The sequence below is a fragment of the Chiloscyllium punctatum genome, chromosome 1, assembly GCF_047496795.1.
Source record: "Chiloscyllium punctatum isolate Juve2018m chromosome 1, sChiPun1.3, whole genome shotgun sequence".
NCBI lineage: Eukaryota > Metazoa > Chordata > Chondrichthyes > Orectolobiformes > Hemiscylliidae > Chiloscyllium > Chiloscyllium punctatum.
In genome coordinates this window covers 136,386,426-136,412,910 of record NC_092739.1, presented here as the reverse complement: position 1 = coordinate 136,412,910, position 26,485 = coordinate 136,386,426, and the positions used below count along the sequence as shown (strand labels likewise).

General features: G+C 42.7%; 1 protein-coding gene across 2 annotated transcripts in view; it reads left to right on the top strand.

Moving 5' to 3' along the window:
* katnal2 (katanin p60 subunit A-like 2) overlaps positions 1-26,485 on the top strand; it is an 83,593-nt gene that overhangs the window by 35,566 nt on the left and 21,542 nt on the right. For both annotated transcript variants that reach the window (XM_072574937.1, XM_072574935.1), the window contains exons 6-12: positions 8,160-8,249; positions 8,358-8,456; positions 14,774-14,851; positions 15,396-15,494; positions 15,579-15,642; positions 20,834-20,952; positions 24,226-24,317. In XM_072574937.1, coding sequence (XP_072431038.1) covers positions 8,160-8,249; positions 8,358-8,456; positions 14,774-14,851; positions 15,396-15,494; positions 15,579-15,642; positions 20,834-20,952; positions 24,226-24,317 — 641 coding nt within the window. The remainder of the gene's footprint in view (positions 1-8,159; positions 8,250-8,357; positions 8,457-14,773; positions 14,852-15,395; positions 15,495-15,578; positions 15,643-20,833; positions 20,953-24,225; positions 24,318-26,485) is intronic.

Sequence of the window (26,485 nt, the reverse complement as noted above, 5' to 3'; positions counted from 1 at the left end):
TTATATGTTTGTCCTGGATGGGGTTCCTGGGGTTTGTGGTGATGTCATTTCCTGTTCGCTTTCTGAGGGGTTGATAGATGGTATCTAGATCTATGTGTTTGTTTATGGCACTGTGGTTGGAGTGCCAGGCCTCTAGGAATTCTCTGGCATGTCTTTGCTTAGCCTGTCCCAGGATAGATGTGTTGTCCCAGTTGAAATGGTGGTTTTTTTCTTCATCCGTGTGTAGGGCCACGAGGGAGAGAGGGTCGTGTCTTTTTGTGGCTAGCCGGTGTTTGTGTATCCTGGTGGCTAACTTTCTTCCTGTTTGTCCTAGGTAGTGTTTCTGGCAGTCCTTGCATGGGATTTTGTAGATGACGTTGGTTTTGTCCATGGGTTGTACTGGGTCTTTTTAGATTAGATTAGATTACTTACAGTGTGGAAACAGGCCCTTCGGCCCAACAAGTCCACACCGCCCCGCCGAAGCGTAACCCACCCACACCCCTACATCTACCCCTTACCTAACGCTACGGACAATTTAGCATAGCCAGTTCACCTGCCCTGCACATCTTTGGACTGTGGGAGGAAACCGGAGCACCCGGAGGAAACCCACGCAGACACGGGGAGAATGTGCAAACTCCACACAGTCAGTCGCCTGAGGCGGGAATTGAACCCGGATCTCTGGCGCTGTGAGGCAGCAGTGCTAACCACTGTTAGTTAGTTTTTGTTTGAGAGTGTTGGTGGGTTTGTGTGCTACTAGGATTCCGAGGGGTCTTAGTAGTCTGGCTGTCATTTCTGAGACTTCTTTGATGTATGGTAAAGTGGTTAGGGTTTCCGGCTGTGTTTGGTCTGCTTGTTGTGGTTTGTTCCTGAGAAATCTGCGCACTGTATTTTTTGAGTATCCGTTCTTCTTGAATACGTTGTATGGGTTGTTCTCCTCTGTTTTCCGAAGTTCGTCTGTGCTGCAGTCTGTGGTGGCTCATTGGAATAGTGTTCTGATACAGCTTCGTTTGTGTTGGGATGGTTGCTGGTGTAGTTAAATATTTAGTCAGTGTTTGTCAATTTTCTGTATATGCAGGTTTGTAGTTCTCCATTGTCCTTTCTTTCGACTGTGACGTCCAAGAATGCGAGTTTGTTGTCGGTTTCTTCCTCCTTGGTGAACTTTATGCTTGTGAGGGTGTTGTTGAAGATGTTAAATGTCTCTTCTATCTTGTTTCATTTTGTGATGACAAAGGTGTCATCTATGTAGCAGACCCAGATATTTGGTTTGATGGTTGGTAGGGCTGTTTGTTCTAGTCTTTGCATTACCACTTTTGCTATGAATCCTGATAGTGGAGATCCCATGGGTGTGCTCTTAGTTTGTTTGTAGATTATGTTGTTGAAGGTGAAGTGGGTGGTGAGGCACAGGTCCACTAGCTTCATGATGTTTTCGTTGGTAATGTGATTGATGGTGGTTGGGGAGTGTGTGATGGTCTCATCTAAAGGTGTGGTAAGTGTTTCCTTTGCCAGGTCGACATTGATGGAGGTGAACAGTGCTGTTATGTTGAATGAGATCATTGTTTCATTTTCCTCTATTTTGGTGTTTTTGATGATTTTTAGGAATTCCTGGGTGGAGTGGATGGAGTGCTGTGACTCTTCTACTAGGTATTTCAGTCTTGCGTGTAGCTCTTTGGCCAGTCTGTAAGTTGGTGTTCCGGGTAGTGAGACTATAGGTCTGAGGGGGGGCTCCTGGTTTATGGATTTTTGGTAGTCCGTAGAATCGTAGGGTGTTGGTCCCATCTGGTTGCATTTTCTGGAATTCCGTCTTGTTTAATTGTCTGGAACTGTGTAATTTTCTTAGGAGATATGTAATTTTGTTTCCTAGATGTGGGGTCGGGTCTAGTGTCACCTGTTGGTAGGTGTTGGTGTCTGCGGGTAGTGCATTGGCTTTCTCTACGTAGTCCCTTCTGTTCAGGATGACTGTGAGCCGACCCTTGTCTGCACGTAATATGACGATGTTTTTGTCTTTTTTGAGGTTTTCTTGGGCTTTCTTTTCTTGTGTGTTCAGTTTGTTTCCTTCCCTCTTTCGGCTCAGAGTAGGTGCAACTGTCTGTCTGATCGTTTGTTGTGTTTCTTCCGTGAGTTTGTTGTCCTTCAATGTGGTTTCCAATGCCGCTAGGAAATCCTTCTTGTCAGTGTCTCGGTAATTGAAATTTAGTCCTTTTACTAGTACCGCTTTTTCTGTGTCCGATAGGGTTCGGTCTGATAGGTTCTTTATCCATGCCCGTGTTATCGGTTTTGTCTTTGTTTGTGAGTTTGTCAAGTTTTTTCTTCAGGTCCTGATTTTTCTTTATCTGTGTTTGTCGTTGTTTAGTGTTTATGGCTCATTCTACCGCATCTGTCCATTCTTGATTTGTTGCTTGTTTGAATAATGGTTTTTGGCATGCAATTTCCCCGTTGTATTTTTGGGTACAAACAAACAAAGAGCACACCCATGGGATCTCCGCTATCAGGATTCATAGCAGAAGCAGTAATGCAAAGACTAGAACAAACAGCCCTACCAACCATCAAACCAAAAATCTGGGTCCGCTACATAGATGACACCTTTGTCATCACAAAACGAAACAAGATAGAAGAGACATTTAACATCATCAACACCCTCACAGGCATAAAGTTCACCAAGGAGGAAGAAACCGACAACAAACTCGCATTCTTGGACGTCACAGTTGAAAGAAAGGACAATGGAGAACTACAAATCTGTGTATACAGAAAATCGACAAACATTGACCAAATACTTAACTACACCAGCAACCATCCCAACACACACAAACGAAGCTGTATCAGAACACTATTCCAATGAGCCACCACACACTGCAGCACAGACGAACTTCGGAAAACAGAGGAGACTCACCTATACAACGTATTCAAGAAGAACGGATACTCAAAAAATATAGTCCGTAGATTTCTCAGGAACAAACCACAACAAGCAGACCAAACACAGCCAGAAACCCTAACCACTTTACCATACATCAAAGAAGTCTCAGAAATGACAGCCAGACTACTAAGACCCCCTCGGAATCCTAGTAGCACACAAACCCACCAACACCCTCAAACAAAAACTAACAAACTTAAAAGACCCAGTACAACCCATGGACAAAACCAACGTTGTCTACAAAATTCCATGCAAGGACTGCCAGAAACACTACATAGGACAAACAGGAAGAAAGTTAGCCACCAGGATACACAAACACCAGCTAGCCACAAAAAGACATGACCCTCTCTCCCTCGTAGCCCTACACACGGATGAAAAAAAAACACCATTTCGACTGGGTCAACACATCTATCCTGGGACAGGCTAAGCAAAGACATGCCAGAGAATTCCTAGAGGCCTGGCACTCCAACCACAGTGCCATAAACAAACACATAGATCTAGATACCATCTATCAACCCCTCAGAAAACAAACAGGAAATGCCCTCACCACAAACCCCAGGAACCCCATCCAGGACAAACATATAAATAGAAAGCAGGGGACAACAGCTTCGCTTCACTTGGATGTCGCCACTGATGATGTTACCTAGCCAGGTAATGAAATGTCTGGATATCAAACCTACAGCTCAGCGAGCAAACCTACACCCCATAATACAGACTTGATGGCCAAAGGGCTTTTACTGTACTACATGATTCAATGAGGCTTATAATGAAATTTGTTAGATTCTTTTTCTCCAGGTATTGTTCAGATAATGTTCATCTTGCAATCATTTTATTCAGAAGTTTAAAACTAGCTTCAACCTGTCTGCCTGGATGTAGTTATGTGGTAAAGCCACTGGGTGTCAGGATAGGAATTGCATTTGGTTCAATGTTGCAATATATTAACTGGATTGTAATGCTACTTTGTAGTAAACCATTTGAGATTTCATTTGAGATTTTTAAAAAATTACAACTCTTTCTCCAATGCAATATGGCTTATCCAGTTTAGGGTGGCAAGCTGGTTAGTGGCTAGTACTGCTGCCTCATAGTGCCAAGGTAAAAACGAAGTAAAAAGGTTCAATATTAACCTCTGGTGACTGCCTGTATGGTGTTCACACATTATCCCTGTATCTGCATGGGTTTTCATCGGATGCTCCTGTTTTATCCCGCAGTCCAAAGATGTGTGAGTTAAGTGGATTGGCCATGCTAAATTGCCCATAGTATTCAGGGATGTATGGACTTTATGGGTCGAATGGCCTGTTTCCATACTGTGGATACAATGATACTACAATTCTGAGTTTTCTTTCTCCTGTAGCCAAATCACCAAGTGTTATTATAATTTGGGCCATGATGTGACTGCTGAATTGTAGCACTTTTTTCATTAATAAAATTTTGAACCCCTATATCCCAAGCTAAGTTTGTCAAGTTTGGCTGATCCTATTCCTGAGGGTTAGGTCACATGATATTCAACAGCATGACATTTGCTGCAGTCTAAGTCAGGAGTTGAAGTACACATTGGTAAAGACAGAATAAGGGATGAGGTTTTGCATCACGAATTAATTGAACTAAGCAGTAGATTAAAAAGCAGGACCTCAAAAGATTGTAACCTCTGGATTATCCCTCGTGCCTCATGTTAGCAAGTACAGAAATAGCAGAAAAGAGGCAATGAATGTGTGATTCAGGAGTTAGAGCATGAGGGATGGTTTTAGATGTCTAGATCATTCGCACCATTTCTGGGGAAGGTAGGCCCTGTACAGAGGGATGGTCTGTACCTTTACCAGAATGGGATTAACATCCTTGTGGATGGGTTTGCCTGTGTGTTGGGAGGAACTTAAACATGTTTGAGGCAGGGCATTAGGTCAATAAGGACAAAGCATACTTTTATAAAGCAACTAAGGCTGAAGGAGTTCAGTAATGTTGAATTTCAAGAGAGTTGGGCGAGGCTGGATGGCCTGTATATTAATGCTAGGAATATTATAGATAAGACAGATGTGTTAAGGGCATGGATTGAGATGTGGCATTGCAGTGTTGTTGCCATCACAGAAACATGTTTGAAGGAGGAATAGGACTGGTAACTCAACATTCCAGGATGTAGGATCTTCAGGTAGGATAGGAGTTGCAAAATTACTTTTATTAATTAAAGAGTCAGTTTCTGCAGTAAGGAGGAACAATACTTTGGAAGGGTCCTGAGAATCCCTACAGTGTGGAAACAGACCCTTTGGCCCAACAAGTCCACGCTGACCCTCCGAAGAGTAACCCACCCAGACCTATTCCCCTACATTTACTCCAGACTAATGCACCTAACCTACACATCCCTGAACACTATATGGGCAATTTAGCATGGTCAATTCATCTAAACTGCACATCTTTGGATTGCGGGAGGAAACTGGAGCACCTGGAGGAAACCCATGCAGACACAGGGAGAATGTGCAAACTCCATACAGACAGTTGGCCAAGGCTGGAATCGAACCCGGATCCCTGACGCTGTGAGGCAGCAGTGCTAACCACTGAGCCACTGTAATGAGGGTCTTTAAATGAGGTTTTGTGGATAGAGCTTAGGAATAAAAAGAGAGTAGTAATACTGCAGGGTGTGTATTATAAACCCCCAGACAGTCAGTGGGGAATAGAGGTGCAGATATGCAAACAGTTCACTGAAGTGTGGAAAAATAACAATCCTATTTTGTGCATCTAAACCAAAATTTTCCTGGCTAACATCAGTTCTGAGGTAGGATCTCTGGACTGAAACGTTAACTCTGATTTCTCTTTACAGATGTTGCCAGACCTGCTGAGCTTTTCCAGCAACTTCTGTTTTTGTTTCCAATTTACAGCATCCACAGTTGTTTTGGTTTTGATTTGTATCTTCAACTGCTCTTGGAGACAGGGAAGGAAATTACAAGGACTCTGACCCAATTTTCAATTCCCCTCTGGCCTAAGAGAGGGCAGCTAATATGTTTCCACTTTTCAAGAATGGTGGTGGAGAAAAAAATGGGGAAATGACTGGCTATTAAGTCTCTCTTACAACTAGTATGAAAACTATTGGAGCTAATTCTGAAGGAGAGACTTAATCTCCACTTGGAAAGTCAAGGTATGATCAAGGCTAGCAAGCATGACTCTGTCAGAGGGAGGTAAAAACAATAACAGCAGATGCTGGAAAGCAAATACTGGATTAGTGGTGCTGGAAGAGCACAGCAGTTCAGGCAGCATCCAACGAGCAGCGAAATCGACGTTTCGGACAAGGGCTTTTGCCCGAAATGTCGATTTCGCTGCTCGTTGGATGCTGCCTGAACTGCTGTGCTCTTCCAGCACCACTAATCCAGTATCTGTCAGAGGGAGGTCATGACTAGCAAGTTTGATAGAATTTTTTGAGGAGAAGACCTGGTGTGTAGATGAAGGTAGTGTAGCTGATGTAGTATGTATAGATTTCAGCAAAGCCTTTCCTGAGGTCCTTACGTGGAAGACTGATGAAGGTAAAAGCACATGTGATCCAGGGTAGTTATGGTAGTTAGATCCAAAACTGGCTTAGGATAGGAGATATAGTGGTGGGAGAAGGTTGTTGTGTGACTGCAGGCTGGTAACCTGTGAGATTTACAAGAATCAGTGCTGCGTTCCTTATTATTCTTCGAGAAGAGAATGTGGAGGAGATGATAAGTAAGTTTGCAGATGACACAAAGATTGACCAGATAGTTTCCAGTGGGAGAAGGTCTTAGTTCACAGGAGGATTTGGACATGTTGGTCAGCGCAGCTCAGTTGTAGATGAAATTTAACTCTGAAAAGTGTGAGGTGATACACTTTGGAAGAAGTATCAAGACAAGGGAATACTCAATGAATGGCAGGACATGAAAAAGCTCAGAGGAATCTCCCAACATGTCTCCACAATGTCATGGCATCTTGTCCTGCAATTGCAGAAGGTGTAACACATGCCCATTTACTTCCTAACTCCTCAGTATCTAAGGCCCCTAACAGACCTGCTAGGTGAAGTAGCACTTTAACTGCACTTCACTCAATATAGTCTATTGTATTTTCTGCTCACAATGTGGTCTCTTCTACATTGGGAAATGAAGTGCAGACTGGCTGACTGTTTCACAGAACTCCAATGTTTTGTCTACAAAAAAGACCAAGTTTCCAGTTACTTGCAGCCTCAACACACCAGTGTGTTCTTTGGCCAACATCTGACTAATGCACCATCGGGGGTGGCATGATAGCTCAGTGGTTAGCACTGCTGCCTCACAGCGCCAGGGACCCAGGTTCAATTCCAGCCTTGGGTGACTGTCTGCCTGTATGGAGTTTGCACGTTCTCCCCGTGTCTTCATGGGTTTCCTTCAGGTGCTCCAGTTTCCTCCCACAGTCCAAAGATGTGCAGGTCAGGTGAATTGGCCATGCTAAATTGCCCGTAGTGTTAGGTGCATTAGTCAAACGGAAATGGGTCTGGGTGGGTTACTCTTTGGAGGGTCAGTGTGGACTTGTTGGGCCAAATGGCCTATTTTCACACTGTAGGGGATTTATTCTAATCTCTGTCTCAGGCTTGCTGCAGAGCTTCAGTGCAAGCTAGAAGAACAGTGCCTCACTTTCCGCTTGGGAACCATGTAGTCTTCTCAATTCAATATTGAGTTCCATAATTTTGGGGCCTGAGCAACTTTTCCCATGCTTTCCCCTATCCCCACACACCAAACCTTGTCATATGGGCTGCTATGACAGTCTACCCATTGTCAGCCACTAATAGTCCCCATTCGGAGCTAATCATTCCTTTAGATGGATGTATTGACACTCCTTTATGTGTCCAACTGTTTTTCTCTCTCTTTGGGCTCTATGCCCACCTAACATTTACTCCCCCACCCCCACCCCCCATACCTCCATCTTCTGTATAAAATCCATACCTTTCTGATGAAGGGTCACTGCTGAGATTTTCCAGCAATTTCTGTTCTTGTTTCAGATTTCTAGCATCTGTGCCTTTTTTTAGAAGGTTTAGAGGGACATTGTGAAAATAAGTTTTCCCCCAGAGGGTGGTGGGAATCTGAAGTGCACTGCTTGGGAGGTAGTTGAGGTAGGAAACCTCAACCTTTAACAGGTGCTTGGATTAGTTACCTGAAATATCAAACATTCAAGGTTGTGGTCCAAATGCTGAGAAATGGGACAACTGTAGATTTAGAGTAGTTTTTGTTGGCGTACACTCAATGAGCTAAAGGACCTCTTCTGATCTCTGACACTATGATCACTTTTTTTTTGGTGATTAATTCAGGAGAATGGGCAGTCTACACCTCCTGAGACATCAGAGTTTGGTTTGAATGTGTCTACTATTAAAGTTGGAGATGGACTTCATCCCAGACGGGTAGGTGCTAAAATGCTCATTCTTGTTCCTGTGACTGATAAGAGAAATGTTGATGTTGAAACTTGAGCAAGTTTTCTCAATTTTATTTCACTTTTATTTTATATACAGGGTCAGATCATTGACTTACGAGGTATGATTCAAAATGCTGTCAAAGATTCATCAACTGAAATAGCAGTCAACAGTCTACATTACAACCAAGATCCTTCAGTGAGTTTGGTTATGAAGATATGAAAGGTTTTGAGACCAGATTTGATTTTCTTGAAAATGATGCCGCTTGAAATCCAAAAATACACCAGTACAGCACAGGAACAGGTCCTACGGCCCACCAAGCCTGTGCTGATTTCTAGTCCTTATTTAGACCCACTACTTATTGTCCATGTGTGGTTTCTATCCCTGTTTGCCTCTCATTCATTTGTCTATTAAGATGCACCTTAAATGTTATAAACATGCCTACTTCCATCACTTCCACTGACAGTGTATTCCAGGCACCCTCCGTGGGAAAACTTCTCCCTTAAATTTTCCCCTTCTCACCTTGAACCTGTGCAGTCTTGTAGGGCCTTTCTACCAGGGGAAAAAGCCTTTGAGTATCCGCCCTGTCTATGCCTCTCATCATTTTGTAGAGAGCTACTAGGTGGCTCCTCAGCCTCCATCTTTCCAGTGAAAACAATCTGAGTTTATCCTACCTCTCCTCATAACTAAAATCGTCCATACCAGGCAACATTCTGGTAAACCTTCTCCGCACCCTCGCCAAAGCATCCATGTCCTTTTGGTAGTTTGGCAACCACACTGCATGCAAAATTCCAGTTTTGTACAGCTGTAAGATAACTTGCCAAGTTTTATATTTGATGCCCCAGCCGATGAAGGCAAGCGAGCTATCTGCCATCTTGACCACCTTATCCACCTGTGTTGCCACTTTCAGCAGTCTGTGGGACTGTACGTCCGGATCCCTCGGTATGTCAGTGCTCCTAAGGGCTCTGCCATTCATTACATAATTTGCGCCTCAATTTGATTTTCTGAAATGCATCACCTCACATTTGTCCAGATTAACCTTTATCTGTCATTTCTCTGCCCATATCTGCAATCTATCTATATGATGCTGTATCCTTTGACAATCTTCCTCGCCAATTCTAATTTTGGTGTCATCTGCAAACTTGCTAGTCAGACAATCTACATTTTTCTTCAGATCATATAAAACAAACAGAAGTCCCAACACTGATCTCTGCGGAATACCGCTAGTTCCTGATCTCCATTCCGAAAAGCATCCATCCACCACTATTCTCTGTATTCTATGACCAGACCAGTTCTGGATCTATCTAAACAGCTCACCCCAGATCTCACGAGACTCTGTTTTTGTATCAGTCTGCTATGAAGTGCCTTATCCACTGCCCTTTCCTCATCAATCTTTGTCACTTCACGAAAACTCAATCAAATTGGTAAGACATGACCTTGCCTGCACAAACCCATGCTGCCAATCAAAACCTATCTACCTCTGCCTTAATTACACTCAATAACTTGGCCTCTACAGCCTTCTGTGACAATGAGTTCCACATACTAATCATCCTTTGACTGAAGGGATTCCTCGTCATCTCCGTTCCAAAGGGTTGTCCCTTGCGCTCAGGTCCTTGTCATCCCCAATCTACATTCCCCAGTCCCTGCCTAATATTGTCATAGGTGGCCTTCCCCAAATTTAGTACTTTTACCTGAGGACTAATCTTTTATCTATCAGTAACTTAAGACTTATAAAATTATGACCTCTGTTCTCAAATTGCTCCCCCCATTTGAAACTTCAATCACTGGTTGGGCTGATTCCTCAACACTAGGTCTATTATGGCCCCTTCCCTAGTTAGATTAGATTAGATTCCCTACAGTATGGAAACAGACCCTTTGGCCCAACAAGTCCACATCGACCCTCCGAAGAGTAACCCACCAAGCACCATTCTCCTACCCTATATTTAGAGATAAAAAATCCATTTACCCTTGACTAATGAACCTAACACTATGGGCAATTTAGCATGGCTAGTTCACCTGACCTGCACATCTTTGGATTGTGGGAAGAGACCAGAGCACCCACGCAGACACAGGGAGAATGTGCAAACTCCACACAGACACTCACCAAAGGTGGGAATCAAACCCGGGTCTTTGGTGCTGTGAGGCAGCAGTGCTAACCACTGAGCCACCGTGCCACCCCATATTGCTTCACAAAACCCTGCTGGATGCACCTAACAAACACCCTCCAGCAGAAATAGCAGCACAGTGGTATACAGTTGGGAGGGAGTTGCCCTGGGAGTGCTTGCCACTGATTGCGGACCCAATGAAGTTTCATAGCTTGAAGTTAAAAATGAGCAAGGAAATTTCTTGCTGATTACCACATACTGCCTTCCCTCCACTGATGAATTGGTACTCTTCCACGTCAAACAACATTTAGCAAACACTGTACACCAAAAGTAGCTCAGCAGCAGTACTACTGATTGTCCTTTTGGACGTGACCAGCTCATAGCTGCTAGACTGGGTCTGCAGCAGGTGGTGAGGGAAAAACGTACTTGACCTCATCCTTACCAATATGGATGCCTCTGTCCATGACAGTATCAGTAAAAGTGACCATTGTGCAGTCCTTGTGGACACAAAGGCTTGCTTTCACATTGAGAATACTGGCCATTGTGTGTCTGGCACTATCACTTCACTAATTAGGAAAGAGTTATATCAAACCTAGAAACTTAAGATTGGGCAGTCATGAGGCGCTTGTGGGCCATCAACAACAGCAGAATTGTAGTCCAGAGTGTGGAGCTGGAAAAGCACAGCAGATCAGACAGCATCCAAGGAGCAGGAGAATTGAAGTTTTAGGCATAAGCCCATCATCAGGAATGAGGCTTGTGAGCCGGGGTCTGAGAGATAACTGGGGTGGGGGGGTGGGGCTTGGGGGAAGGTAGCTGAGAGTGCGATACCTCTACTGAGGTGATTATCCCAGTGAGGTGGTTACCCCGCCCCCCCGCTTCATCTACCTACCACACTCTCAGTTACTGTCCCCACCCCCCCCAGCCCCACCCCTTTCCAATTTATCTCTCAGCCCCCAGCTCACAAGCCTCATTCCTGATGAAGGGCTTATGCCTGAAACATTGATTATCCTGCTGCTTGGAAGCTGCCTGACCTGCTGTGCTTTTCCAGCACCACACTCTCTACTCTGATCTCCACCATCTGCAGTCTTCACTTTCTCCTAGTAGCAGAATTGTACTCCAGCACAATCTGTAACCTTGTGGCCTGGTATATCTCCACTCAATCATTACCACCACCCCTTATTGTTTGGAGAGTGCAGGCGGTCATGCTAGGAAAAGTACCGGGTATACCGAAAAATGAGGTCTCAACCTGATGAAGCTCCCAAACAGGGCTACTTGCATTGCCAAACATTATATGCAGCAAGTGACAGATAGAGCTAAGTGATTCCCACAACCAACAGATCAGATTTAAGCTCAGCAGTCATGCCATATCCAATCCTGAATGGTGGTGGACAATGAAATAACTCACTGGAGGAGGAGGTTCCACAAATATCCCCATCCTCAATGATGGAAGATCCCTGCACATCAGTGCAAAATATATGGTTGAAACATTCCCTGCAATATTCAGTCAGATGTATTGAGTGGATGATCCATCTTGGCTTTCTGCAGTGGCTCCAGCATTACAGATAGCAGTCTTCAGCCACTTTGATTCACTCCACATGATATGGTTGGAGACACTGAAAAGCTATGAGGTCTGACAATATTCTGCCAAGAACACTGAAGACTTGTACTCCAGAACTTGCCACCCCTCTAGCCAAGCTCTTCCAGTACAGATACAACTGTGTTCTGTTTGATGTTTTAAAACATTGCCCAAGTATGTCCTGAACATAAAAAGCAGGACAAATCCAACCTGACCAGTTACTGCCCCATCAGTCTACTCTTGATCATCAATATATGCTGGAAGATGTCCTCAACAGTGCTAACAAGCAGTAACTGCTCAGCAATAACCTGCTCAGTGAAGACCAGTCTAGGTTCTGCAAGGACCATTCTGCTCCTGACCTCATTAAAGCCTTTGATCAAATGTGAACAAAGGAGCTGAATTCAAGAAGTGAGAGTGACATTCCTTGACATCAAGGCTGCATTTGACTGAGTGTGGTACCAAGGAGCCCTTGCAAAACTGGAATCACTTGTATCGGAGGCCAACTCTCTGCTGGTTGGTGTCATACCTGGCACATTGGAAGATGGTGATAGTTATTGGGGGTTAGTCATCTTGGCTCCAACACATCTCTGCAGGAATTCCTCAGGGTTGTGGCTTGGCCCAACAATCTTCAACTGCTTTATCAATGACCTTCCTTCCATCATAAAGACAGAAGTGGTGATGTTTGCTGATGATACAATGTTCAGTACCATTTAAGATTGATTGCTTCAGTATCACAATGTTCAAATGCAACAAGATCTGGACAACATTCAGACTTGGGCTGACAAGTGGCTGTAATATTCGTGCTGTACAAATGCTATGACCATCACCATTAAGAGACAATCTAACCACTGCCCCTTGACCATCAATGGTCTTACTATCACTGAATATCAAACTATCAACATCCTGGAGTTACCATGGACCCAGAGCTTCCCACATAAACACAGTGGTTGCAAGAGCAGGTCAGAGGCTAGGAATACTGTGACAAGTAGCTCACTTCCTGACTCCCCAGAGCCTTTCTATCATCTACAAGGCACAGGTCAGGAATGTAATTGAATACTTCCTTCTTGCCAAGATGAATGCAACTCCAACACCAGTCAAGAAGCTTGACACTATCCAAGACAAAGTAACCGCTTGATTGGCACCACATTCACAAACATCCACTGCTTCCTCCAAGACACTCAGTACACACTGCTGCTAATCTATAAGATCCACTGCAAAAATTCACCGATGAATGTTTGACAGCACCTGCCAACTCCATGACCACTTCCATCAAGAAGAATAAGGGCAGTAGATACATGGGAATGCCACCACCCACAAGTTACCTTTCAAGCCACTCAACATTTTGGCTTGTATATATTGCTGTTCCTTCACTGCTGCTAGATCAAAATCCTGGAAATCCCTCCCTAACAGCATTTTGGGTCAACCCACAGCAGATAGATTGCAGTGGTTCAAGAAGGCAGCTCACCACCAGTTTCTCAAGGGCAACTTGGGATGGGCAATAAATGCTATTCAGCCAGCGACACCCATCCCAAGTTGCCCTTGAGAAACTGGTGGTGAGCTGCCTTCTTGAACCACTGCAATCTATCTGCTGTGGGTTGACCCAAAATGCTGTTAGGGAGGGATTTCCAGGATTTTGATCTAGCAGCAGTGAAGGAACAGCAATATATACAAGCCAATATACAGACAAGAAAAATGACCAAGGAGGAATTAGAGACTAAGGTCAGTAAGGCTAAGAGGAAGAACAGACAAATGAATGAAAAAAAAGAGTAATTTCTCCCTGTCTGTTCTTCCTCTTAGCCTTACTGACCTTAGTCTCTAATTCCTCCTTGGTCATTTTTCTTGCCGACCTACTGCTCTTGTTTCTGTCATTAGTGCCAAATCACTTCTGTACCATTTTTACCTGTTGCATAGTTTTATATTTTTGTGTTCATCATTGAAAATATGATAAGTGATTCTATTCTTGGTGATATTTTAACTGAGAGTTACCTGAACCCTTTCATTTGTTTGGGAACAGGATTGACTGCATTCCGTATTTTAAAGTGGACAAACAGGAGGTCAGAAGAACACAGCAAGCCAGGAGGTGGAGAAGTCAAAATTTTGGGTTGAAACCCTTCATCAGGACTCGAGAGGAAAAGAGAGTTCAAAATTTAATAGAGGGAGAGGGTTGGGGCTGGGGGAAAGGTAGGTGGGATAGTAATAGGTGGATGCAGGTAGAGGGTTATTGTCTTAGTCAAGATTAGAGTGGTGCTGGAAAAGCACAGCAGGTCAGGCAGCCCAGGGCTCCTACCTGAAATGTCGATTTCCCTGATCCTCAGATGCTGCCTGACCTGCTGTGCTTTTCCAGCACCACTCTGCAGTCCTCATTTTCGCCTGGTTATTGTCTTAGGTCAGTGGAAAGGGTGGAGCAGATTGGTGGGAAAGAAGATGGTCAGGTCAAGGAGCCAGGGAGGAGAGTAATGTTGAGGGTGGGGAGATAGTGAGACAGGAGGTGAAATGGAAGGAGGAGGCAGGGCTGGAAAGGGAGCCGGGGATAGGTGAAAGGTTATTTGAAATTGGAGAACTCCTGATGTCACCTGGCTGCTGTGTTCTTCCAGCCTTCTCTTTGTCTACTTTGGATTCCAGCATCTGCAGATTTCTTTTCTCTCTGTATTTTAAAGGCCAGTTCAGAGATTTTCAGTATTTGTCAATGAAGTGTTAGAAATCTAGCAACGTGATCCAGACATGTAGCCTGATGGATGTTGCATTCCATCATGAGATATGTTGATAGGTATACATTTTCAAAGTCATCTACCATGTACTGGTGTACTAACGTGCTTGAAATTTTTGTTTGGTAGGAACGCCTGATAAAACCTCTGGGTGCCTTCATCGGAATGAATGGTGAACTGAGAGACCTTGCTGTTGTTGTCAGTAAGGTAAGTTGTAGAGAAATTTAATTTCTAAACCTGAATCACCTATAGTCGAACAGCCTCTCAATAGCTTCAGCAAAAGAAAGTAAAGGATTGTGAGAAAACAATTTTTCAACTTGTAGCTTTGGTTTTGCATTATAGGCAGGTATTTGTAGTGCGTTTCAGCATAAGTAATTATGAACTATGAGCATAATGCACAAATGTAAGATGGAACTTAGAAATTTTTTTAAAAATTTGCAAACATGAAATTGAAGCAGAACTAGTAAAAATGGACAACAAGTCAATCTGGTGAAGGATCTTGCACAAAATGCAAATCATATTTTGTTGTTTGGCATTGCTATCATGTTTTTGTTCTTTAGCTGCTATTTAAATATTTATGCAACTGTAATCTTGAGAAGGAGCAGTGCTCCGAAAGCTAGTGCTTCCAAATAAACCTGTTGGACTATAACCTGATGTTGTGTGATTTTTAACAAAATCTTGAGAGAAATTTAAAGTAATAATTCCAAATTCTAGATATTTTAAAAGTTTAAATTGATTTTATCTACTTAAGGATATTTATCTACATAATCCAAATGTGAGATGGGATGACATAATTGGGCTGGAACCAGCCAAACGACTTGTCAAAGAAGCTGTTGTCTATCCTATTAAGGCAAGTTATTTTTAATTTAAAATAATGTTCTGTGTTTTCCTGATTATACATATGATGCTTAATCTTGTACATCTTTACCTCTAGTATCCTCAGTTGTTTACTGGGATTTTGTCCCCATGGAAAGGACTGTTACTTTATGGACCACCAGGTAAGGATTTTTTATTTTGGAATTAAAAACAAGAACATTTGGAAATACTGAGCAGGTCAGGCTGATTTGTGCAGAGACAACCAAAGTTAAAGCCTGATGGCCTCTTGTGAGAACTCTAAAGGAATTTTATGGCATGTTTTTGAGAATTAGCACAGACAGAAATTGTTTAATAATAAAATAAATAATGATCTTGCTTTTGGATCAGGAAATCATAAACTACAATGTATTTTAAGGGGCAAAACTAATATTATCAAATAACGGCAGCAAAAACAACTTAGACAGTGCTTTTCACCGTATGACCACTTCTGCACACTTTTCAGAAGCAGATACTGGATAGGAATCCTGGCTGATATTCATTCTCAAGGGTACTGAGTTAACTCTGGTATTCCTTTAAGAAGCTCTGAACAGGTCATAGCCAGGATCCTCATGGTCTTCATTTCTGATATGATATTGGGAGGAAAGGTTGCTCACCAAAGTGAACTAGTGTAGCAGAAGTGACAGGTTCATGTACAAAGAATGAGAATGAGGGCCAAATGTTGGAAGCTGCAATTATCAATAGAACTTAAGTCCAGTATGACTGATTGCATACAGTGGCTTTTGGCTTTTGAAAGAGTTCAAGTAAGTTGCTGGACAAACCAAAGTCCTGTTTGTCATTCTCTCTGGAGGAGAGTTGTTCAGTTACGTGTTCAGGGCAACATTACAATTTTTTTCTCACTCAGGGTGGGGATCAGTTGGTCGAGGTGTCCTGTGTGTATGTGTGTGTGGCAAATGAGCACATTTCAGAAAGAACAAGTTGGCCAGAACAGTGAAATTCAAATGAAAATGGGGGTTGCCTTTCATTGTAATTTCCTCCTTTTGTAAATAGTACTTATGGAGATGGTCCAGCTGAATCTCAATCTTGCAGTCTCTCCTCCCATTGTCAAAATCCTCACAGTGATGCTCTCCCACTCCCTGCCAATAGTCTGTCAGATATTCACACCATCCCTGACCGACAGAAATCCTGCTATTCATTAATGAGCCAATCAGAAATAAATGCTTTGAGGGAACCAGCTTCTGATTGGGGTATAGCCCCTTTCAAAATCTTATTGTTGCGTTTGGCTGCATTTTGAACAACAGATTGGCGGACCACCTAGAACCCCTTTTCTGGCCATATTGTGGTTGCTGTTGTTGGGCTGCTGTTAGACCTGCCCCTTATAGATGCTAAATATCATGGAAAGGATTTAGTAACAGAACGTAAAGCTATTGAAGGCTGTTGTCAAGTCTTATTCCTTTTAGGCTTTCTCCCTATATATCTTTAAAGAAGTACATGCAATAACGATCGTTTCATCTCTTAAAGAAGAATAAAAAACATTATAAATGTTCTGTTAGTTATGCATGCTTTAAAAGAAACTACATACAGTCCAGTATGGTTAGAGTGCAAATGGGACCCATTGCTTATATACAGGTATATATGAGGCTCATTCATCACTTGATTGTCAAATTAAGTGACTGTCCTGTTGTAACTGGAGCATATCAGTAATGTTGCAGCTGCATTGGTCTCACATGGAATAAATGCTGAAGAGGAGGCAATACTGTTACATAAAGAAAATTCCAGGGACTCCTAACCCTTGCTGCTCATGATGCAGACTTTCATTCTATCTGAACTGAATTCAAATTCTGACCTCAATCTATTCCACCAACCTGTCCCCAACTTGTTCTTAACAAAAATAAACATAAGGGGCTGCAGTAGATCGTTTGGTCCTACAAGTCTATTTAATTATTCAGTAAGATCATAACCAATTTTCTTCCCCATAGTATTCCCATAAACTATAATTCCCCTATTAACCCAGACTGTTCCCTTGGTTCTGGTATATTCAGTGACTGAAACACCCACATCTTCCTCGGATAGCAAATTCCCAAAATTCAGAATCTTTTGAAGAAATTTCTCCTCATCTCATTTGTCAATAGCTGACTCCTTCTGAGACAGCAACCCTGTGTTTAACATTCCCAGCCTGGAAGAATATTTTTGCAACAACAAGCCCTTCAAGAATATTCTATATTTCATTACATGACCTCTCATTCTTCCAAACTCTCGGCCCAGTCCACTTAATTGTTGTCAAAGAACAATCCTCTTGTATTGGGTGCCAGTGGTGATGGAGGTCACTTAGCAAAGAAACAGAGCAATTCTGAGCCCTTCACCAGCAATTGGCAACAGCAAGGGAGAGCTGCTAGAGCAGTTGAACAGGCTGTCACTGGGAAAGAGTGTTTGGTGAAGAGAGGGTAGAAAGGAAGGGAGACCGAAGAACTTTTCAGCCCAATATAACTCACATGCTAATTCCATGTACATAGTGTAAATAGTTCCTTGCTTATCCTACGTTTCCCTTCCTGTTTGTAATGACCTAATAGTAGCAGTTGAATAAGGAAATACTGATTTATGATCCTTTTGGCTGTCCATGTGTTCAGATCTCACATTAATTCATCGTAAATGGCTGACTTTATTCTGAGACTGCAAGCCTATGTTCTAGATACCTAGCTATGGGAATGTTTTTCAGCAATAAGCCTCTTAAGATTATTCTACAGTTAATTAGATCATCTCTAATTCTTCAAAACTCTAAACCTAGTCCACTCAATTTCTCCTCAAAGGAAAATCATCCTATTATATGAACAAGAGTGTGGTGCTGGAAAAGTACAGCTGGTCAGGCAGCATCTGAAGAGCAGGAGAATTGACGTTTCGAGCATATGCTCTTCATCAGGCATGAGGTGCTTGGAATGATGAAGAGCTTATGCTGGAAATGTTGATTCTTCTGCTCCTCGGATGCTGTCTGACTGGCTGTGCTTTTCCAGCACAACACTCCAGATTCTGATTTCCAGCCGCTGCAGTCCTCACTTTCTCCTTATTATAGGAACAAGTCCAGTGAGCCTTTTAGGAAAATCTACAAGCCATACTATCGTTGTCGTGTTCTCCTACAGAGAAAAGCATGGAAATGAAGAACCAATTGACTGGCCCTTTAATATAACTGTTCTATGATTCTATGTTCTTCCTTGGGTATGTACAGATTCCTTCAAGAGTGGCCTCACAATTCCCTATTTATAACTGCAGTAAGACATTTTTACTCTTGTATTCCAGTTTTTTTTTTAAAACGTCAGCACACCGTTTACCTTTCTAGCTGCTTTCTGCAGATGAGTTAACTTTCTGCAATTCTTGTACAAGATACCAAAGTCTCTTTAAATACAAGCATGTCCGAATCTTACGTATAGGAAAAACATAGAACATAGAACATAGAACATAGAACAATACAGCACAGAACAGGCCCTTCGGCCCACGATGTTGTGCCGAACTTCTATCCTAGATTAAGCACCCATCCATGTACCTATCCAAATGCCGCTTAAAGGTCGCCAATGAATCTGACTCTACCACTCCCACGGGCAGCGCATTCCATGCCCCCACCACTCTCTGGGTGAAGAACCCACCCCTGACATCTCCCCTATACCTTCCACCGTTCACCTTAAATTTATGTCCCCTTGTAACACTCTGTTGTACCCGGGGAAAAAGTTTCTGACTGTCTACTCTATCTATTCCTCTGATCATCTTATAAACCTCTATCAAGTCACCCCTCATCCTTCGCCGTTCCAACGAGAAAAGGCCGAGAACTCTCAACCTATCCTCGTACGACCTACTCTCCATTCCAGGCAACATCCTGGTAAATCTTCTCTGCACCCTCTCCAAAGCTTCCACATCTTTCCTAAAGTGAGGCGACCAGAACTGCACACAGTACTCCAAATGTGGCCTAACCAAAGTCCTGTACAGCTGCAACATCACCTCACGACTCTTGAATTCAATCCCTCTGCTAATGAACGATAATACTCCATAGGCCTTCTTACAAACTCTATCCACCTGAGTGGCAACCTTCAAAGATCTATGTACATAGACCCCAAGATCCCTCTGTTCCTCCACCTGACCAAGAACCCTACCATTAACCCTGTATTCCGCATTCTTATTTGTTCTTCCAAAATGGACAACTTCACACTTGGCAGGGTTGAACTCCATCTGCCACTCCTCAGCCCAGCTCTGCATCATATCTAAGTCCCTCTGCAGCCGACAACAGCCCTCCTCACTGTCCACAACTCCACCTATCTGCTTTCTTACTTCTCCTGCTAAAGTAAATAATTTCAAACTTCGCCACATTGCTTGCCATACTTTTGCCCATTGTCTATATATTTTTGTGGCCTCTTCACCATTTACATGCCCACCTAACTTCACTGTACTTGGATATGGCACATTTAGTCTCCTCATCTAAGTCATTAACAGCTGAATCTTAAATCCTTGCAGTATCCTGCTGGCGTAAATATGTCCTATTTTCATCTACTGACTTCTCTGTCCACTAACAGATTTATTAATAACTCATTAAATAATTTTCAATATAGTTTTAAGCAGCAACACTGACATTGAGAGACTAAGACTCCTGCCATTTCTCCAGCTGAGATTTGCCAAATCAATATGGATGAGATGGATCAAGTACAGGATCACCCTGGTCAGCATAACTTGGTTGATCACATCCATGTTAATGTTTGAGAATATGTCAATTAACTTTCCTATTTTTCTCTCCCCAATTGCTCTTTACCTAACTCTTATTGTTACTAGTGTATGGATCCACAGAGCTGAAAATCATCCCAGTGACGGGCAGTAGAGTAAGTGTTGACAGACGAATTGATCATAGTGAGCATTATAGTCATGCTCACTCAGCTACCAGTCACACATTCACACTTGTAACCTTTTCAACCAGGCTCTCTGTTCTTAGTTAACTTTTTTTACTAAGTAGCCCAGAATTCTAAGTGCCCCAACTGCTACCTGTTGCATTTAATAAGGTCAGCATCAAAAAAGAATGAAAGCTGAAGTTTCTGTTTTGCAATTTAATGGTATCTTTGCCAGTACCTTTGACCTATTAGGCCCATTGAGGGAGCTATGTTTATGATTTTAAGTGAATATTTTGTTTTGGATCAATGTTATTAGCCACAGCTTGATGTTCTATGGTTTTTAAACAACACAAAGTGAGTTGTACATGGTTATCAACAAATTATTCAAAAGTATCCTCATTGCTATATACTCCTTTATAAATTTTGCATAATATCTGATTATATTTTTTAAAGACAAACAAGTCTTTTTAATTTCTTTGAGTGTCTTAAGAAATATTAATGACTATATTTTGTTAAGGTACTGGAAAAACATTGCTCGCAAAGGCTGTCGCCACTGAATGCAACACGACTTTCTTCAACATTTCCGCCTCTACCATTGTCAGCAAATGGAGAGGAGATTCTGAAAAACTTGTCAGGGTAGGGAACTTTTATTAGTTCCTCTGTCAAATATTTTTGTTTCATAGGTGTCTCCCTTGTAAGGCTTCTACTATTAAATATGGTAAATACCATGTGTAATGTGACATTGAGCCATACATCGTACTTAGTAACTTCAGTTTCAAAAAGGACTAGAAATGGGATTAGACATCTAACCTCTAGGCAAAAGTGAGGACTGCAGATGCTGGAAACCAGAGTTTAGATCAGAGTGGTGCTGGAAAAGCATAGCAGGTCAGGCAGCATCCGAGGAGCAGGAAAATCGATGTTTAGGGCAAAAGCCCTTCATCATTCCTGATGAAGGGCTTTTGCCCGAAATGTCGATTTTCCTGCCCCTCAGATGCTGCCTGACCTGCTGGGCTTTTCCAGCACCACTCTGATCTAACCTCTACAGCCTATTCTAAGGCTGATCAATGGCCTTAACCTGATTTTTCTGTTTGCTACCTCTATGCTTTGGCTTCCAAAATTCCATCTATCCCAACTTGAATTTACTCAACACTGGAACATCTGCAAATCTCTGGGGTCAAAAATTCCCAAGATTCACAATCCTTTGAAGAAATTTCTCCTCATTGGCACTGAGTCAAAATCCTGGGAATCCCTCTTTAATAGCATTGTGGATCTACTGACAGCACACTGCAGCAGTTCAAAAAGGCAGCTCACTAACACATTCTCAAGGGCAATTAGGGATGGGCAATAAATGCTGTCCCAGCCAGTGATGCCTGTGTCCCATGAGTAAATATTTAAAAATTCAGTTCTAAACAATAGACCCCTTATCTTGAAGCTGTGCTTCCATGCTGTAGATTTCCCAGTTGGCCCAGTATTGAGCCCCTTCAGAGTCTAAAATGTTACAAGGACCATAAGACCATAAGACATAGGAGTGGAAGTAAGGCCATTCGGCCCATCGTGTCCACTCTGCCATTCCATCATAGCTGCTGGGCACTTCAACTCCACTTACCTGCATTCTCCCCGTAGCCCTTAATTCCCCGAGACAACAAGAATCTATCAATCTCTGCCTTGAAGACATTTAGCGTCCCGGCCTCCACTGCACTCTGCGGCAATGAATTCCACAGGCCCACCACTCTCTGGCTGAAGAAATGTCTCCGCATTTCTGTTCTGAATTTACCCCCTCTAATTCTAAGGCTGTGTCCACAGGTCCTAGTCTCCTCACCTAACGGAAACAATTTCCTAGCATCCACCCTTTCCAAGCCATGTATTATCTTGTACGTCTCTATTAAGTCTCCCCTTAATCTTCTAAACTACAATGAATACAATCCCAAGATCCTCAGCCGTTCCTCATATGTTAGACCTCCCATTCCAGGGATCATTCATATAAATCTCCGCTGGACATGTTCCAGTGCCAGTATGTCCTTCCTGAGGTGTGGGGACCAAAACTGGAAACAGTACTCCAAATGGGGCCTAACCAGAGCTTTATAAAGTCTCAGTAGCACAACGGTGTTTTTATATTCCAACCCTCTTGAGATAAGTGACAACATCGCATTCGCTTTCTTAATCACAGACTCAACCTGCATGTTGACCTTTAGAGAATCCTCGACTAGCACTCCCAGATCCCTTTGTACTTTGGCTTTACGAATTTTCTCACCGTTTAGAAAGTAGTCTGTGCTTTTATTCTTTTTGCCAAAGTGCAAGACCTCGCATTTGTTCACGTTGAATTCCATCCGCCATTTCCTGGACCACTCTCCCATACTGTCTAGATCCTTCTGCAGCCTCCCCACTTCCTCAGTACTACCTGTCTGTCCACCTATCTTCGTATCATCGGCAAACTTCGCTAGAATGCCCCCAGTCCCTTCATCCAGATCATTAATATATAATGCGAACAGCTGTGGCCCCAACACTGAACCCTGCGGGACACCGCTCGTCACCGGCTGCCATTCTGAAAAAGAACCTTTTATCCCAACTCTCTGCCTTCTGTCAGACAGCCAATCCTCAATCCATCCCAGTAGCTCACTTTGAACACCATGGGCCCTCACCTTGCTCAGCAGCCTCCCGTGTGGCACCTTATCAAAGGCCTTTTGGAAGTCTAGATAGACCACATCCACTGGGTTTCCCTGGTCTAACCTGCTTGTCACCTCTTCAAAGAATACCAACAGGTTTGTCAGGCATGACCTCCCCTTAGTAAATCCATGTTGACTTGTTCTAATCAGACTCTGCTCTTCTAAGAATTTAGAAACCTCATCCTTAATGATGGATTCTAGAATTTTATCAACAACCGAGGTTAGGCTAATTGGCCTATAATTTTCCATCTTTTGTCTTGATCCTTTCTTGAACAATGGGGTTACAACCGCGATCTTCCAATCATCCGGGACTTTCCGTGACTCCAGTGACTCTTGAAAGATCTCAACCAATGCCTCCGCTATTTCCTCAGCCACCTCTCTCAGAACTCTAGGATGTATCCCATCGGGGCCAGGAGATTTATCAATTTTAAGACTTTTTAGCTTTTCTAGCACTATCTCTTTTGTAATGACAAAAGGAGATCATTTCTCATTCCTCTAAACTCCAGAGTATATTTCCAATTTACTTAACCTCTTCATCACAGGATAAACCTCTTTCCCAAACTAGTGATCCTTCTCTGACCATCCTTCCCTGATCATCCTTCCTTAAATATGGAGACCAAAATTAAACGCAGCACTCCAGAAGTGATCTTATCAAAGCACTAAACAGTTCCCTTATACTTATGTTCCAGTCCCCTTGCAATAAAGGCTCATGTGTTTTTTGACTTTTTAACTGCTTGTCATATGTTTCTTGTTTGAGTACAGCCAGAACTTGCACTTCATTTTGATATTTAAAAGTTCCACACCTTTTAACAAACCCTGCTTTATTGAGAACTCACAAGGCAAATCCTTCCCAGCTGTACACCACTGTCAGCAATTCTGGTAGGTCTGCACTGCCAGTGCCACAGCACACTTTGGGTGGTAATGGTGGTATCTGGGTTTTTACAAAGTATGATTCCATGTGTATGTCTGTGTCAGGCTGTATTGTTTGTAGGATAACCTTCCCCAGATTATTGCTGAGCAGCTTTAGCATTGTTGATGACACTTTCCATCACTTTACTGATGGTTGAGAGTAGACTGATGGGACGGTAGTTGACTGGGTTGGATTTGTTCTTCTTTTTATGCTTTATCACCATATGAGAGTTATTAATATTGTGGTTTTACTCCCCATTTCTCGGTTGCACAATGTTATTCTTATTTTAATATATAATTTTTATTTCTAAAGCGCATTACCTTTTGGTTTTTCCAGGTATTGTTTGAACTTGCTCGATTTCATGCTCCCTCTACTATCTTCCTGGATGAACTGGAGTCTGTGATGAGCCAACGTGGTAGTGCCCCAGGGTCAGTATTCTCAGTTGTATTTTTTATTTTTAAAATTATTTTTCTCTCACCTTGTGGGTGAATGTCTGCCCTGGTGTGCGCACATGGGAGTAAGTTGTGAGGTAAGTGACAGAGGTAGGCTTCATAAACAACAAAGGAGAGAACAGGGGCAGCCATTTCATAAACAGTATGTGAGTGAGACAGAGAAGGAGGCCACATTAAACTCTGTGTGTATGTGTGTGTGTGTGTGTGTGTGTGTGTTAGAGACAGCAGCTTCTGAAACTGTCTGTTTGTGCATGTGAGAGATGTGAGTGACCATGAGAGAATGGGGATAGCAGGGACTTGCCCTCAAGAATTGAGGGAGGGAGAGTTGGTGTCTCTGGAACATGATGTAGCAACAAAGAAACATAGCAATTATGAGTTATTGAGCAGCTGATGATAGTAACTGTTACAATTACAATAATTTTAAACAACAGAAATTTCCAAACATGGGCAGGGAAGGTAAGGATTTATTAACAAAGTGAATGATGTTGATTTGTCAATAAAAGTAACAAATTTCTATTCAGCTCTATTGTAAGTAGTACATGATTACACTTAAAATAACTTAATGTAAGTAAAAGTAACTAAAATTGAAGTAAAATACATATTCAATATATGGCAGGGCAGCTCAACCAAGTGGAATCTCTTTCAAGTGATATGTAGGCAGTTGTGGACATTCTCGTGACCTAAATGACTCCGTGTTTAGGAGGTCTAGGAGCAATTGAAGTTACTGAGGTACATTCACAAGGCACAGAACTACATGGAAAGCACTTTCAGAGAGGTGGTCACACTGCAAGTTAAAGGTAAGTGGGCAGATAGAGAATGGGTGACTGCCAGGCAATCTGAGAGACAGACAGGTATTGCAGGAGTCCCCAGATGTCCCACTACCAACTGGCTTTAAAGTCTGGATATTGGTGAAGATGATGGATCCTTGAAGGAGAATAGTGAGAGCAAAGCCTGTGGCATCACAAGTGGTCCAGCTGTGTAAGAGGGGAGGAAGAAGAGTAGAAACCTATTAGTGATGGGGGATTCTCCAGGGGAACAGACAGGCTTAGATTAGATTCCCTACAGTGTGGAAGCAGGCCTTTCGGCCCAACAAGGCCACACTGACCCCCCGAAGAGTAACCGACCCAGACTCGTTCCCTACGTTTTTCCTTGACTAAAGCACCTAACAATATGGGCAATTTAGCATGGCCAGTTCACCTGAACTGCACATCTTTTGGAAAGTGGGAGGAAACTGGAGCACCTGGAGGAAACCGGAGCACCTGGAGGAAACCCATGCAGACATGGGGAGAATGTGCAAACTCCACACAGTTGCCCGAGGCTGGAATTGAACCCGGGTCCCTGGTGCTGTGAAACAGCGTTGCTAACCACTGAGCCACCGTGCCACCCGTAATTGATATGACTCCAGAATGGTATGTTGCCTTACTTGTGCTAAGGTCGAGGAGTCACAGAATGGCTGCAGGATGTTCTTCTTAGGAAAGGTACAATTATGATCAGATGTCATGGTCTGCAGTGGTACTAATGACCAAGGTAGGAAAAGGATGTGGTCCTGAAGTCAAAGTTTAGGGAGCTAGGTAGAAAATTGGCAAACAGGACCTCTTAAATTAGTAATCTCTAGATTACCCTCAGTGCCACGACCAAGTGAGCACTGAAATATGAAAATAAGACTGGTGAGTGTGTGATTTGAAATATCATATAGGAATACATGTTATGCGGTTTTAGATTTATTTTTCATTCACCCTATTCAGAGATGTTATGGATTTGAACCTGGGTCTCCTGGCCTAGAGGCAGTGAACTAGGAAGCAGTTCAGAGAAGGTTTACTAAACTATTACCTGGAATGAGCAGATTGCCTTATGAGAAAAGAGTAGACAGACTTAGCCCGTATCCCCTGGAGTTAGTCAAGGTGACTTAATTGGAATATACAAGATTGTAGGGAATTTGTTGGGTGGATATTGAAAGGATGTTTCTCTTGTGGGAGAATCGAAAACTTGGCATCATTGTTTAAATATAAAGAGGTGCCCATTTAAAATAGATGAGGAAACTTCTTTTTCTGAGAATTGATCTTTGGAATTCCCTTTCTCAAGAGGCATTGGAACCTTGAAATATTTTTAAGGTAGAGGTAGATAGATACTTGATTAGCAGGGGA